At 36.2% G+C, this 17301-nt stretch overlaps 1 protein-coding gene across 8 annotated transcripts in view; it reads right to left on the reverse strand.

Annotated features, from left to right (window-relative positions):
* Positions 1-1102: 1102 nt before the first annotated feature.
* The window catches only part of PCNX1 (pecanex 1), a 197405-nt gene continuing 181206 nt past the window's right edge, over positions 1103-17301 (reverse strand). For all 8 annotated transcript variants that reach the window (XM_036913325.2, XM_036913324.2, XM_036913329.2 and 5 more), the window contains 6 exons: positions 12607-12837; positions 11473-11747; positions 9839-10044; positions 7394-7836; positions 6839-6979; positions 1103-6642 (listed from right to left, as the gene is read on the reverse strand). In XM_036913325.2, the coding sequence (XP_036769220.2) occupies positions 6502-6642; positions 6839-6979; positions 7394-7836; positions 9839-10044; positions 11473-11747; positions 12607-12837 (1437 nt within the window). In that variant the 3' untranslated portion in view covers positions 1103-6501. The remainder of the gene's footprint in view (positions 6643-6838; positions 6980-7393; positions 7837-9838; positions 10045-11472; positions 11748-12606; positions 12838-17301) is intronic.

Below are 17301 nucleotides of genomic sequence, written 5' to 3' on the forward strand. Positions count from 1 at the left end.
ACATTCTGAGAAATTACACAGCAATCTAGGGATCCTCTTGTACCAATTTACATTTTCCCAAATATGAAGTTTAATCCCATTCAGTTACCTTTAATAAGCACATGTGAAGGAAGAGGGAAGAGAATGAACAAGTATTTTGTATAGTAAGTGCTGAATGGATGCCCAAGAAGCACCACTTGGTCAGGGCCTTGCTTCACAAGGCTTTTTACCTTCCTCAGAGGACGATGCGCCTCTATGGGGAGCTTCACTGAGTGCAGGTCAGAAAAACATTTCTTAATCCTTTAGGAGGAAAAATCCTAAGTAAACTGCATTTTAAGAATAACAAAGAGGTTTTATGTGACCCAAATTTTAAGAATAACAAAGAGGTTTTATGTGACCCAAATTTCAAGTCACCTGCCCTCTGACTCTCTGGCTCTAAGGTTAAGACAGCCCAGGCACACAGCGAATTCCTTTCTTTGAAGATGTGTTTCATTTAAGCAGCATGTTTCCTGTCACTAAAAATCTACTGTCCTTTAAGACTGAACACCACTACATTTCCAGTTGTGCCACTGTGACCCCAGGCAGGAAGATGGCAAACTGTTTGGGACTCTGTTGCAGATGGCACAAAATCTTCATCCTGCTGGCTTTGTTGATACTAGTAATTAAAATGAAGGGCTTAATAAGTGATTTAATCAAGATATGTGTTCTCACTGTGAGTCAGCTTGCATTTTCTTGAAGTACTATACATGAAATCAGGGGGTTAGTACACACACCAGATTAGCATCTGCCTTATTTTGATGACCATAATCCAAACATACTTCCCTTTTTTCTGTATTGTAACTTAGTGTAATATAGTAAACACATACGAATTTTTATCCAATATTCTAATATTATATCATTAATATGACACAGATAATTCTAATGGAAACTACCTTTTTACCAAGGATGAAAAGATATCCTCTGAATACGAAATATGTACATTTCTATTATAAGCTGAATCACAGGGTTACAGGCCAAAGCTTCTGTTTAAAAAGATTACTTCAGAACCAAGTGTATGTTTTTAAGATATGCTATGCAGAACTTCATATGGTGCACTCTAATTTTTAACAAAAATGGACCGAAGGCAAAATGAAAAACAAATTTATTTCCTCAGTGTTTTGTCCATTGTCAATACTGTATTTCTGATGCAATATATTTGCAAAGAAAAAAAAACAATATCGGCTTTTATTTTCCATTTTGAACTACAATATTTACAAGCTGTTTAGAATAACAAACACTCAGACACACACACACACTCACAGACCCACGCGAGTACATATATTCTTATCTCTGGTTTATATACTGAATGCTGGTAGAGGCAATGAATACTTTCACAGCCCATGATCAGAAAAAAAGGGAGACCCATTTTCCTTCCTCACACCTACCTTCCTGAATCATTTTTAGTATTATTCCTTTCATTTCCTCATGCAGAGCTCATTGCCAGACTTACATAGGGTTAAGGTCATCAGTTTTCACAATTTATTTTTACTTGAACTATAAGCTTTTAAAAAGCATAAGCAGACATGGTTTCCCCATTTCTATTATTTTGGTTGTATAATCAAGCTTCATATATAAAAAATACTGGTTTAACCACAATTACACTAAACCCAAGAGTCATCTGGAGCAGCCATCTCATCTGTTAGGGTGTTCCAGGGTGTCACCTCTTCTGTGCAAGTAACACCCAGGGATTCATCCTTATCACTACCTTAGGCGGCCTCTGTTCCTTCTACCTTGGTTCCACTCAATCATAAATTGTCAGATACAGAGCTGAGTCATAACAAACAAGGTATAACCCTATATAATAGGTATAAGTATTAGAGCAGAGCTGTCATATAACCTTGAGATGACAATCAGCTCTGGTTCGCCCAAAGACTGTTACGTTGCTTCCACAAAAATGGCAAATGATGAAGTTCATCTCACAAAGAGAACTTACTTACTCTAATTCAGAAAGAATATGTGGCTGACAGGTAATAAAGAGAAATTCTTATTACAGGTAATTCTTGACAGACGACTCTGGTGAGGTGACTCAAAGCAGAAAATGTACTTCTGTTTCAAGCAAAATTAATACTCCACTCACATACCTACCAGATCTATTTGTATAATAATTAATTCCTTTCCAATCACAGTTCTTACCTAAATATTTCACAGGTTAAAAATGAAAAGGCCTGGGTGTTTATCAACCAGATTTTTTTAAAAAAGAGAGAAAAACAAAGAGAGGCTGGTTTTTAAAGAGTTAATTTAAAACAACTATACATATCTAACATAATATTAAAATTTATGCTGCACAAATTCATGGTTAGTATCCAACCTTCCTCTGTGTCCAATTCAATAAAACTCAATTTCCACATAACAGTGAAACAGAAAGTTCAAAGGCCATTCACTGGTTCCAAGCATCATCTTAGCCTTGACTGACACCATTCTCTCCACTCATCTTAGAACTGAGGGAAAAGCCTCTAGAAGAGAATGGATGTTTTATACCTCATCTGAACAATGCATCCTATTAAAGGAAAAAATTGACTGGGTCTGTGTCCTAAGTAATTTTACCTGATTATATTACCCTACAAAAAAGAGTAAGTATCAATACTGAGGACTTAGAAAGGTGGGAGTTTTACACATGTTCATGAAAAAGTGATGAAAATAAACATAAGAGTAAATTAACAATCTGGGCAGCAGTTTATGGTTTAGTAGCTAGTAAACAAATATAAAGAATTCTCATACAAAATTCGAAATTACCTTTTTCTCAACTCATATATATAGGAGAAAAGATTTTTGAAAGTTAACTAAAAGAATTTTAGACTCTCAGCAAATCATAAGTTTAAGACCCAGTTCTAGATGAATGACTCAAGGCAGCAATCCAACATGAAGAATTTCTAAGCAGAGACAGAAGGATGCTGCTTAGAAGCAAAGTGGAATTTATTAAGGCTAAGTTACCCTTGCTTGAATTTGAGGCTGTGTTTTACATTTTGGTATGAGATGGAAAAATAAACCAACCCAACAAGAAAAACACATCTTTTTAATGAGCAGTAGTTTCCTATATATATTCTTACTTGCATTTTCATTGTCTGACATTTGGTACAGAGTAATTTTCCATATCTCACCAGGACAGAAATATTGTCTGACTACTTCTTTTTCAAGGATTAAAAGAAGCATCTCAGATATACCTGAAACATTTTAAAAAATACTTCAAATCTAATGGAAGTTAATCTTCTAGTAATGGAAACTCAAAGAAGGCAGAACATGGATGAAGTCTGTTCTCTAACTTCCTGAAAGATAATTAATTTTCTCTTATCTTAAAAATATACAGCCTCACCACCTACTCTCTCCCAAGCCCCTTAAATATCAGCATCTTATGTTAATTTAGACTCTTGGTAAAATTAGAGTTCTTTAGAAAAAGATGAACATTTAGAGTTTTATCAAGTACTGAAAATGGTATAAAAAGAAGCTCACAGCAAGTTACAAGCTGCAAGATTAAGCAAAAGATTGATTTTGAGTTACAAAATGATTTTTTGCACTGAATGAGAGCAAGTAAGGAAAAAAACCTAACAATTTCTAACTCATTCCAGGACTCTCTCTCAAAAGGAAGAAAAAAACAAAATCAAACAAGAAAAAACTAGGAAGATATCAATGAAACTCTAAAGGAAATAAAGAAAAGCCAGCTTTAATGACATATTTTTACTTCCAAATTAGGGAACTCTGAAAGTTTTGGCAATTGTGAAGTAAAGCTAGTAATGTATGCTGGGGTCTTGTACATTTAATGAAAAAAACAGGGAAGCTAAATAAATTGTTCCCTATTCTCCAAGGGGGAACAGGGGTAGGAAAAGACATGTATGATAAATTAAAGTGTGAATATTTCTATATAATAATTTAAGGTCACATTATTCTTAAGACATGAATCTTTGTTTTCAATTATTAACTGTTTCTCCTGATGTGATTATTAGAAAAGCATTATGATTTTTAAAAGACTATCCATTTTAGATTTTAAAAATAAGAACAGCTCTTCTTAGGGTTCCTTATTCATAAATTCACTAGCAAAAGGACTATCTGATAACAAAATTCAACTGGTTTTGAGAAAAACGTCCAGTTGCTACTCCAAATCAAGACCCTATATATATGGTTCAGCATAAAATCTTGCCTTACATTTGAAATCTGACTTTTTAGAGTGTGTGATATGTTTAACAATTGGGGGCAGGGGTGAAGGACAAGGAATAAAAATAATTCTAGTCCTTCCAATTAAATAATCCGAAGTTCTTTTTTTTTCTTTCTTTTCTGTGTGGGAAAATGAATTATTTTCCCTTTAAGACTGAAAAGGCTCCCCCTGTCTTCTCATCTAGAATGACTATGAGAAGATCATACTCATTTCAGAAAGGGAACAAGCAGCAGGGAACACAATTCCTTTGAGGAGATTTTAAATAATAGATAGAGATAAGTAGATGGATCGTACGCTCAGTTGCAGAAGGAAAGAAAAGAGCCTGAGCCTTAATGGCACACTGATCTGCCAAAATGAGGCAAATACAACATGTAAGAGTATCAGGAAAACACATTTCCATTAGTTGGGAAAGGACACTACTGTGTAAAGGTTCAATAAATCATTTGACAATGTTTTCAAACAGTAAATTATGCAAGGTGTAAGGTCTAGAAACATCAATAAGAGGCACACTGGGTCTTGAATAACCACAGACATTTTACATCAGAAAAAGGAAACCTAAATAGGTTTTGGGGTGGAAATGCAGTAAGATGCTGTACATTAGCTATTTACTTTCTTAGTTTTCATTCCTTCTACTGAGGTGTTATATTACACTGTAAGATCCACATCACAATTACTAAGAAAAACAGCTTTTCTCCTATTACCTCTTCAAGAGATACTTTAAATCTGTGCTGTCCAATGTAGCCACTAGGCTCAGGTGGCTAGTGAGTACTTGAAATATGGCCAGTGCCACAGTGAAATAGTAATACTTTGGATATATGGAATTAAATAAAATGTATGATTAAAATTAATTTCACCTGCTTCTTTTTACTTTCCACTCACAGGGGGTAGAAAGATGGCTGCTCCTAAATGCTCAGAGGAGATGTACAATCTTTGGAGTTTCACACAAAAAGGGAAAGTTTTCTGAAGGATTTAAAAAATGCTAAAAGTTGAAAATTAAATCTAAATTGCAATTCCCACATAGCCCAATTGTAAATCTGAACTGTATTTTCCCCTGAATACACGCACTTAAAAAAAGAAAAAAAAACAGTAAAATTTAAGTTAGGAGACAACATAGGAATTAAGTCAATTTCACACTTACAAATATTTCAAATTACAGCCACACTATAAATTACAGGAAATGAAGTTAAAGTAATAGAAAAAGAAGAGAGGAGGAAAATGAAAGGTGAAGTTATTCAAAAGGGATAGAACAGTAAGAACTGCACCACTTGGATTATTTTGTTTGAAAAATTTTACTTGATTGAACTGCATGTGAATAATTTTAAGAGCTAGTAACTCTTAAAATAAAAGGCAATCAATCCTTTCTTTAAATTCCTGGACGTCACCTTCTTCTTTGAAAAGCAAAAGGATCTTCCCAGACTGACCCCAGCAGAGCTTGACCCTGGTGGAAAGCAGAGTCCTGGGGCCCACACCGTGCTGGGGCTCATCCGAAACGTGGACACAGGAGCTGGCAGTAGTGTTCACAGGACCGACACAGTGACTTTTGGCAATGGGAAATGCCAATGATGAATCTACATGTATTTTGAGATTTAGGATTCATTTTAAAGAACATATCCAATATATTGGTATGAAGTATAGACTACTAACAGAAAAATGAGCAGCACAGTTCCTGCTATGTATGTTTATAAGGGAAGGGAAGGGGTTAATCCCAAAGGCGATTTAAATAATGGTATTTTATTTTTATATATAAATAAATGTTCTGAGAAATCTCAGACTTTAGTGCATTGTAAAAAATTAGTGCAGTTTTCTCATTAAAGTTTTTAGCGCTCAAGGAGTAAGATAAATCTATGTTCATAGTCTCTTTCACTGTACATTAAACTTTTATACTGCTATATGTTGAACTGAAGGTTTCTACACTGGTCAGTTTTTAAAAATCAAGGGAGATGTATTTCATGTTCTATGACAAAACATGGCAATTATTTTTGGCAAAGAAATTAGAAAAATATGAGATCACAGTCTAGAAATGAAGTTTGTTGATTTAAAGCATAGACAATGCATAGGAAAAAACTTCTTTTAAGGACATACTTTAACAGAATTTCATCCTTCATGCAAAATGTTTTCTCAGCAGCTAACTTAAAAAAATATTTCAGCTTTATTTGGGGATGGAAACAGTGACATGAGTCAGGATGAAGAGCGAAGGAGAGGTGCTTGACCAAGCCCACTCTAAATTCAAGTCTCTCCATACAGGATCAAAGCTGTGGGCATCTTCTGCTCTCTCCTCTCTTTTCCCAATGTCTTGGAATTGAGAGGGAAAAGAAATGAAGTTATAAAACACAGGCTCACACTTCAGCCCCAAGTTCTAGTACCCCAGTTTCAATTACAGTCACATATTTATCATCAATCTGGACCAGAAGTACTGTCTTGTCGATGTGGGATCTAGTACCTGGATCTCTGCTGCAAGGCACCCAGCGGTGAATTACCTAATGATTCAGAATAACACAAGTTAGTGGCAGAGACCCTGAATACACTTGCAAACTCCTCTCCCTCACTTAAGAGTAGAGGTAGCAATTCTGTTTGATAATTAAGCATAAGTATGTAAGTCAGCTAAAAACATGCATACAGTTAGGCTACAAAAAAGTCAGAGCACCACAAAGTTAGCTTCATAAGAGAACTTACATGGCCTTCCATGCCCTCCTGAGGACTCCAGTCTTTCCAGCTGTTTCTCCCAGCTTTTAATCGGATACCTTCGTCAGGCCACTGCAGCTCTTTCCTTTTTGACAGGTTGATCCCATCCAGAATTTGACTGGGATCCACAATCTATATTGTAAATAAACATAGATCATTTCCAATTCACTTTTTTCTTAGTGATGAAAAATTATATAATCCCAAACACAATTTCTTTTCCAAACACAGGACTCTTTGTGTCTCAATTTTTCCACTGCCTATAATGGAACAAAAAATGATCTATAAAGAGCCATCTCCTGAATCCCATTTAGCCTACTGGTTAAAGCCACATGACAACAGCTGAATATGGACCAAATATCACCACTGAAAAATTGCTTGCTTTTAGTTTTTACACTGGGATTTTTTTCCCCAATATTCAAAAATGTTCTAGTCTTCAGACTACGTAATATAAGGTATGTTTTCATATGAACTCTTCACTCAACAAACAAAAAACAAAAACAAATGAGTAAGAAAAACATCACAAGAAAAAACCCTGGGCTTACTCACCTGGACCCTGTAAATCACTTCCCCCTTTTTGGCGTGTGAATTACTGGCAGGATTTAAGGTGTTGCCTGGCTGTGCATCCATGGCACTGCTCTGCCCTCCATCAGTCCCAAGAAAGCCCACGACAGTGTGGTGTTTACAGGCTGGGATGCTTTGGCTGGAGCTGCTGGAAGAAGGTAGGCCGTGCTGCACACAGGCCATGCCACTCTGACTGGAGGCTTCCATTTGGTTCACCATAGAGAGGCGGGACTGGATGGATGACGGTAGGTTTCGAAGCGATATCTGACTGGTAGATGAGCGCCGACAAGGCACGAATCCTGTGGTGGACATCCGGAGCGACGAATGCCGGCTGCTGTAACAGTAAGATGACTGGCTGGCGACTGAGGCCCGAGCGGGGGACTGTCTGACCAGACTGGACTGCATGGAGTGCGAGCTGTGGCTCGTGCCTAAGGAAGGAGAAGCGACAACAGAACCCGTTCTAAGTGGAGTGATTCAAACACATTTTTTTTTTTGAGTTTCTAACACTTTCTCCCTTAAGCAATTACTTAGTGAGCTTACTAAACTTAGCATTTGTACCTAAAACTTTTAACGTTGTCAAAAAAATACCTGAGATCTGTTTTCTTGAGTAGTTTTTACAATATAATTTTTATTTGCTCAAACTTTTCAAAATTCAAATTCTGGGACATAAAAAAAGTTACAATTAAATCATTTACAGCAAATGAGAATTTAATATTGAATTAAATCCTAAATACCTTTCACAGAAATATTTCAGAATGACAAAAACTAACTCTTCAATACATCAGAAATGAAGTACCTCATGGACATGAGACAGTGAGACATATTTATTAAGGATCTGCTATGTGGCAAGCTCTAAGTACTATTTCTCAAAGGATAATATTAATGCCAGTTCAGTCTATTCAATGACAAGCTACACTGCTTAGAGAGAAACAGTGATGCCACACTGTAATTTTCATATCCATTAAGGTTTTACTAATATGAATTTTCAGTGGTACTGAATAGCACGTTCTCCTGCATCCTTTTTCAAATGGCTTGACATGAACCTTCAGGTTTTTCTGATTCAAAACAGTGATGTGAAGATTATTAGAAAATAATTTTAAAATATATATATATCAGAAAATAAAAATAAATTTCTGTATTTATATTGAATTTTTATAATTATAAAAAATAGCTATATGTACTTTTTAATCTGACAATTAAAAAAGCCAATCGATGTAAGAGCAAAAGGTACATTTACAAGAGCACATTGAAAATTTTAGGTTTTCACTCAGAAGTTAAAAAAGAACAGAGAGAATGTTGATGATATACCTCTTTAGTCTTAACAATGCCAGTATCATTGGATTTTTCTTTTTTAATTGAGGTAAATGTATTAAGACTTCATCTGATCCATGAAAAGCAGTAGGGGAAAGGACAGTACTGGATCACTGGACCAGCCACATGAAAACAGATGAAATCTGATTCCCACTGAATACCAGGGGGATTGTACATCTTACGTAAAAGATAAATAGTAAAAGAACACCTTCCTGGCCTTCGAATAGGAAAAATTTTCTTAAATAGGATACAAAAGGTACTAATCATAAAGGAAATAAATTGCTCTATACTAAAATTAAGAACTTCTCATCCAAAGAAGGCAAGCCACTCCTCACAGGAAAAGAATGGGAACCCAAGAGACAGAATGAGAAAATACATTTGTAGCACAAAAAACTGACGAAGAGCTCAAATATATACAAGAAAAAGATAACCAAATAGGAAAATGAGCAAGATACTTATAGGCACTTCGGTAAGAGGAACAGCTGATAAACTAACCTAAAGCTTCCAATCTCAGGTATTAAAGCAATTCAAAACAAAACAATGCAATTAAACAAACACCACCCCTTCTCCTGTCCCTCTGAGAAAGCAGGGAGCAGAGGTGGGGACTGATAATACTGAAAGCTTATGAAAGTGTACAGGGTAGGCCTTCCTATATATGACTGGTGAGAGTACCAATTGATTTTAAAAAATTTCAGCAAAGATTTTTTGCTATTATGTATCAGGAGTCTTAAATGTTCTCATAAATTTTTACTTTGTAGTCACTATTTTCTTAGGGTGAAGGCTTTGAAAATGGAATTACTAAGATTTATATACAAAAGTTACTACAACATTCAGAAGAAACCAACTCATTGCCGACAGGAGAAAAGTTAAATAAATTGTATTAATTAAATATTATTAGCATTTAAAAATGTTACTTTCAAAGAAATGATATTTCAATATATATATATATATTTATATATAAGATGATTATTATAAACAGGATGATGTCCTACTGTGGATCAAACAAATATTCTGTTTATATATTTCCAAGTAGGTACGTAATCCTTTTTATACAAACATACTGATTGAAGCCCACAGCTAAGAGGCCGACATCATACACGTGCTTCTGTCTCATATTACCTAGTGTTGCAGGAAAGGATGTGACAGGCGGATGGAGCCCTGCTCCGGATCCTTGCCCTGGATTTCCAGTGCCTCCCTGGGACACACTGCTGTGAGGATCACTGACAGTCGTTGCATTGTTACTCGTGCAAGAAGTTCCACCTCCAGTATCAGAATCTTCAATATTGCCACCACTGTTACAGCCAGCCCCACAACCTTTCCTTAACCTAAGAACAAACAGCAGAGTAAGAAGCATTGCCCCAAGATCACTTAAAGGTACACACTTTACTCCTTTTCTAGTTATTCTGAATGCTTAATGCACCTTTGAAAGGCTTTATGGTACAATCAGTACTAGAAACAAAAAAGTTTGTTTTGTTTTCAAAGAATGGCCTTAAAGTCCCCTCTTACATTTGCTGCCTCAATTCTTCCTAATCTACTTCACTTTCATACACCCTGCCTATCATCTTTCCTATACCATAATAATAAAGAACTGCCTTTAAGGGATCTATACCATTAAGATCATAGTTGGAAATAAAACTCTTGTGACTATTCAGTGCCTGTGAAGTATGCAAACCCTGAAAACCTGAATTATTTAAATTAAACCTAATTAATACTGTAGCACACCTGAAGAGAGCTGCTGTAATCATGTTTCTTTTTTCACATGTCGGGAGGCCAACTATCTTAGTCTGCTCACAACTGTCTCAGTTTGGGACAAAGTCCTGCACCCCAGGGAACACCTCAGTTCTGGGCAAACCAGGACAGTTAGGCACCCTAACCTCTATGCCATTTCTCTTAGAGGGAAAGAACTCAATCTCTTTAAGGCAATTCCAAAACAACAGATATTTTTTGAAAAGAAAATTTCTTCCAACAGTATAGTGGCTTATGTCTTACCTTCTGTTTGGATAGGAATTTATGTTAAAATGGTGAAACAGTTCTTTATGTGCTGAGTATTCCTGGGAGAATTTAAAAACAACTATTTGAGAGTCTGCCACTATAATTCCAGATCCTGTTTTTCTCAAGTTCTGCTATTTAAGGATCTAAACAATTCTTAAGAAACTGAAAATAATATTCTGTGATTTTTTTTGCCATCTACCCAACTATTATGTTCCTATACCATACGTCATAATTTATTCGACAAAAGGCAGAGAAAAAAACTCATGTGCCTACTTGAAGACACTACAGATTTGAGTGATGACTGGCCTGTTAAAAAGGCAGTAGTATATCTGCATTGCACAACCAGGAGTTTCAACATGTAAAGAGTATTCCTCCTACTGCTGGAATGGGTAAAACAGAAAAAAATAATCAACCTGTATAAGTTTTGTATGTTTTTCTCTATTTAGCCCTGTTTGTTGGCCCATGTACCCTTCTGGCATTATGTTGCAAAGAGTCAAAAAAAATTAAACAAATAAATGGGAACTATTCAAGATTCTACCAAATGCTGGAGCAGTGGTTCTTAACCAAAGCTGTACATTAGATGTATCTAATAAGTTTAAAGATAAAAATGCTCAGACTGTACTCCCTGAAGTTCAGATATAATAGGTTTGCATCATGCCATGACATCTGTAACTGGTTCCTTTCTAGGTGATGCTAATGATCACTGCCTGATCAAGAGGACCGGGACATACTGACACTGAAAAATGAATCCCACAGCTCACCTGTGCCAGGTTGACACTACAAAATTTCTGATATTTCCCAAGCTGATAGGTCCCCCAAGGATTTCTTTAAGCTGCTCATGACTATCAGAGTAAGAAGTTGTCAGGGGTGAGACAAAGATTGGGTAGCCAATAGGCTGATCACAAGATGAATTTATCATGTTTCTCAAAGCTTGCTTTGCATTTTGGATGCTACCCCTCTCTGGGTTACGGTTGCGTAGGAAAACAAGCTCCTGCTGTTGCCCTGCCCAAAGACCTCGGACACATTCCTTATTCACCTGAAAACCAAAACACATGGGAATTAGGTTAAGAGGCCAAGAATGAAATTCATATAAACAGAACTGTATAAAGGGATACGAAAAACATTAAGGTAACCAACTGTGGAAAGAAGGAAATAAATATAAATAGGTCACATTTGAATAGGCGTTAACCAATTTTCCATTGTCATTAGCAGGCTGTTAATAAGCATCTAGAGAGCACTTTTCCCTGCTCTGCTTATAAAAATATCAAGTAGAATGTAGTTCCATTAAATTTTTCAAATTGGTTAATCACTGAGTTTTATAACTGAGGAAATCATTTTTTTATAGAAATCAGAGGTAATAAATATTCAGAGTTGAAAGGTGACTTTGGGATTGATTAAATGAAGTAGATAAAAATAAATCATTACTAACTATCAAAATGAAACTTTAGAAATTAAGCCTCCTAAAACCCTGAAATGTTTTTTTAAAAAAAGGAAAAGTTACAGTGAACTATTTATAGTTACCCAGTTAGCTACTGATCACTACTAAGTACAAGCTATGGTATTACTTTGCAATCTAGGAGTCATATTTATCAGCAATATGCTGTTGACATTCTAAGAAGAGGTGCTGCCTATAAAAAGACTTCAATGTAATGGATAAAAAACTGACCAAAACAGAAATAAGCAAAAATTTTCAGGCTCTATGGCACATGAAAACATTTCAGAGGACAGAATAAACTACTTGAAAAATCAAGTTAAGTGTTCACTAACAACAAATGCTAATGTAGTATGGCCATTATTACTAATTTCTATAAAAGGAGTTTCAATTTTTTTGAAGTTTGGATATGGTTATATAAATTTCATTTCTTTCAGTTGCAATAAATGCCCCAAAAACTTACTTTAATGACCCTGAAACTAAGGTAGCGTCGGTTCAGCATGATGATTTTATACTCATTGGTGCCGTCATCCATGACATGCCGCAAAGCAAGCAAGGAGGGAGAGTTGGCAAGGACTGCACTCCGCCACGCAGGGTCCCCTTCATGGGCTATTACAAGGTTTTTTTCATGAGATACAATGGCTTCATAGAGCACAGAAGGGTCATCATACTCATCTGGAGAAGTGAAATGATCCTAAACACAGAAATAAAAAATACATGTTTCATACGAAGTGAATGACTTCAGTGAAGTGATAAAAAGTTCTATAATTACTACATCAGTTACTAAATGAAAATTCTTAAAAACTGGTTTTTAATATGATTATTTCACATCAGCATGTTATTATTATTATTACATAACTTACAGATTCTTAAACTTAACCAAGTTAGGAATTAATTCATTACTGCTATTTTATTTTTATAAATTCCTTAATCCAACCCTGTCCTCTAAGTTTAAATAAACATTTCTAACTTTTGTATTAATTTCTTTGTTTTTCTTATTCAAGTTGGCTTTATGTAGCTTCATTCATTATTTTTTTTTCTTTTCTGTTAAAGGATTATCTCACTGATATCAGTTAATCATAAAGGTTCTCTAATTTCTTCTTAACTAGGTACATTTCACACAAAGAATAATTCTAATACAAATGACCCTTAAAGAACATTGGGGGTTGGGCCACCGACCCTCCAGGCAGCCAAAAATCCACATATAACTTTTGACTCACCAAAAACTTTACTAATAGCCTATGCTGACTGGAAGCCTTACCAATAACAGAGTCAATTAACACATATTTTGTATGTTATATATAATACTGTATTCTTACAATAAAGTAAGCTAGAGAAAAGAAAGCGGTTTTTCAAACGGTCATGAATCTCCAAAAACTATAAATAGTTCACTGTAACTTTTCCTTTTTTAAAAATAACATTCCAATATATTTACTGAAAAACATTTGTGTGTAAGTGGACCTGCACATGCTGTTCAAGGCCAGCTATATACCATTGTATCCTGCGTCTCATCTAGTTAAGATACGGCTCAAAGCTATTAGCTTTGAGGACAGATTAAGAGTCCTACTCCTAGAGAATATAGTAAAGTCTTCCCAGTCTTATTAACTAGTCATTCATTTGGTAGTTATTAATATCTATCATGTGCAAGACTCTGTGGCAGACAGTGTGGATGAAACAAAGTAGTATATGAAATATAGCTCCCTTTTAGAAACGTACAAATTAACAAGGATACAGGAGACATACCCATACAACTATAACACATATCTGAATTTCTGAAATGGTGTTATGAGGAAACACAATTATATTCACTACCTCCGTATTTATAGTTGAGAGGTTGATAAATTTTTGCATCTGGGTAAGACAACTCATTTGTACTGAAGCCAAATGACTGGCTTATATTCACATAACACTGTGTGTTATGTGAAGGGAGAAGAGTGAACAAAGACAATCTCCCCAAGTCTGGGGGCTGGCTTATAGGAGAATAATAAAGGTACTCACTATACATGTGAATAATGCTGCGTAATGTAGGAAGTTCTCCAGTATACTATTTAATCTAACTCTTACAAAAACCTTGCCAAGCAGGTTGAGAAGATATACCAGCACTTTATAAAATATCAAAACTGAAGCTCAAACAGGCTTAGCCGCTTCCTAGTTTTAGAAAGTTAGTAAATGCTAATGCCAGACTTGACCAGATTTTTTTTTTTGATAGGGCATATCTTATATTTATTGATCGAATGGTTGTTAACAACAATAAAATTCTGTATAGGGGACTCAGTACACAATCATTAAACAACCCCAAGCCTAATTCTCAACAGTCTCCAATCTTCTAAAGTATAACGAACAAGTTCTTACATGGTGAACAAATTCTTACATAGTGAATAAGTTCTTACTTGGTGAACAGTGCAAGGGCAGTCATCACAGAAACTTTCAGTTTTGATCATGCATTATGAACTATAAACAATCAGGTCAAATATGAATATTCGTTTGATTTTTATACTTGATTTATATGTGGTTCCCACATTTCTCCCTTTATTATTATTATTATTATTATTTTTAATAAATTGCTGAAGTGGTAGGTAGATGTAAGATAAAGGTAGAAAACCTAGTTTAGTGTTGTAAGAGAGCAAATGTAGATGATCAGGTGTGTGCCTGTAGACTATGTGTTAATCCAAGCTATACAAGGGCAATAAAACATCCACGGATGCAGAAGATTTCTCTCAAAACAGGGGGGGGAGAGGTTCTAAGCCTCACCTCTGATGGCCCCCCTGCGACTGTGCCTGACTTGACCAGATTTTTAAGAGTAGTTTTTCATTCTGACTTAAAAATTTTATTATTACAAAAACTAACCGCAACCCTGTCAAGTCTAGATGACATGTCTAGGAAAAGCTATGCAATGCAGGTTGTTTTGAACTGGATCTTAAAGAACGAATACAATTTCAGTGGATGGAGATGGCCACTGTGCAGGAAAAGGGAGGGGCTCCACATGAGACAGGGAAAAGCACAGCTTGGTGAAGCCATAAAGGTAATTAGAGCATAAAGTCCCTCTGGGAACCGGGTACCCACTTCGTTGCGAGGCATTGTGCTAGGCAAAGGGGAAAACAGCAGTGTGCACGACAGGTAAAGCACCACTCATGGAAGTTGCGGTCAAGTTATTAGACAGCGCAAATTTAGATAACTAGCTTTTAGCCAGATTGTGGAGCACCTCACTTGTGCCTCATCCAGATTTCTTTCACTAGGCTGGTGTACTCCTCTTCACTGTCTTGAGCATTTGGCTCTGAACACCTCTCGCAGTTCCCTTTTCTGAGAACTGCCTTAAGCTGACGGAGCTGTCTGGGCAGGAATTGTCAGGGAGGTCTAGTCTCCCAGTGGTTGCGTGGGGATAAGGTATACAACCTAAGTCATGGTGATATTCACACTCTAGAGCTCCCTCTGGAATCCAGCAGAAGCTGGAATTCAGCTGAAACACATTTCTGCTTGGCTTCTTCCCATGTTCTTTCCTACCTCCCCGTCACTTCCTTACACATCTTCCTGAGAGTGCCCCCTCAACCTCAAGCATGAGACTACTGGATTCTGACTCTGCTTCTAGAGAATGTGGCCTACAATGGCATTTATAACTTAAAATACTGATAGAAATTTTATTTATTTAGCTCTCTGGGAACAAAACTTTTTTTATAAGTCTGATTTGATGCCTTATTTACAGACAATAATTTTTTTTAAATTAAGGTATCATTGATATACAATCTTATGAAGGTTTCACATGAACAACACTGTGGTTTCAACATTCACCCGTATTATCAAGTCCCCACCCACCCCATTGCAGTCACTGTCCATCAGCGTAATAAGATGCTATAGAGTCATATCTTGTCTTCTCCGTGCTGCACTGCCTTCTCGGTGACCTACCTATATTGTGTGTGCTAACTATAATGCCCCTTAATCCTCTTCTCCTGCCCTCCCCAACCCCTTCCCTTTGGTAACTGCTAGTCCCTTCTTGGAGTCTGTGAGTCTGCTGCTGTTTTGTTCCTTCAGTTTTGCTTTGTTGTTATACTCCACAAATGAGTGAAATAATTTGGTACTTGTCTTTCTCCACCTGGCTTGTTTCACTGAGCACAATACCCTCTAGCTTCCTCCATGTTGTTGCAAATGGTAGGATTTGTTTTCTTCTTATGGCTGAATAATCCATTTGTGTATATGTACAGACAATAAATGACACCATATTAAGTGTACAGTTAAATGCATCTTGACTAATATACACACCTACATAACCACTGCTACCATGTAGATACAGAAGATTTACATCATCCCCATAATTCCTTCCTGCCTTTTGGCATTCAATCTCTACATGCTAAGTAACCACCAATCTGCTTTCTGTCACTACAGATTAGTCTGGCCCATTTTAGATTTTACATAAATAAAATCATACAATATGTATTCTTTTTGTGTCTGGTTTCTTTTTCTCTACGTAATGTTTGAGATTCATTCATGCAGCTCATTTCTTTTTATTGCTAAGTAATATTCTATTGTGTGAAAATACCATAATTAGTATGTTCATCTGTTGATGGACATTTGAGTTGTTTCCAGTTTTCAACTATTATGACTGAAACTTAGGCACATTTGATGTGTAAGCCTTCATGTGGACATAAACTTTCATCCTCTTACATAATATTTAGGAGTGGAATTGCTGGGTCATATGGCATGTGTTTATATCTTTTCTTTTAATATATGTCTGCTGTTCACTTGTGTGCATTTTCATGAGTATGTAACATATGAACTTTGGAGATGACCAGTATGGATTTACACATCTACCTTTCTTGGCCTGAGAGTCCCTCATGAACAATGCAGTGTCTGGCTAAAATGACACTCAGTAAATGGTTGTTACTTGCTACTTTATAGGTCAATCTCACCCTCCTCAAAGGCATATCAGAATTACGCACTGTCTTCAGGTTGCATCTATGCTATCTCCACCCTTCCCCTAGGCCTCTAGGGCTCCCAGCTTCTTGACTCCACCATCTCCCCCCTCTGTCATGGCTAATGATAAGAGTGTGCTGTACCCAACTGTATTGGGCCTGAACATACAGCAGAGAACCACTGTCACAGGCAATAATGCCACAGCCAAAGTAACATGTAAGGAAATGGGCCTGGCAGCAAACAGGCAAGAGCA

The sequence above is a fragment of the Manis pentadactyla genome, chromosome 11, assembly GCF_030020395.1.
Source record: "Manis pentadactyla isolate mManPen7 chromosome 11, mManPen7.hap1, whole genome shotgun sequence".
Classification (NCBI taxonomy): domain Eukaryota; kingdom Metazoa; phylum Chordata; class Mammalia; order Pholidota; family Manidae; genus Manis; species Manis pentadactyla.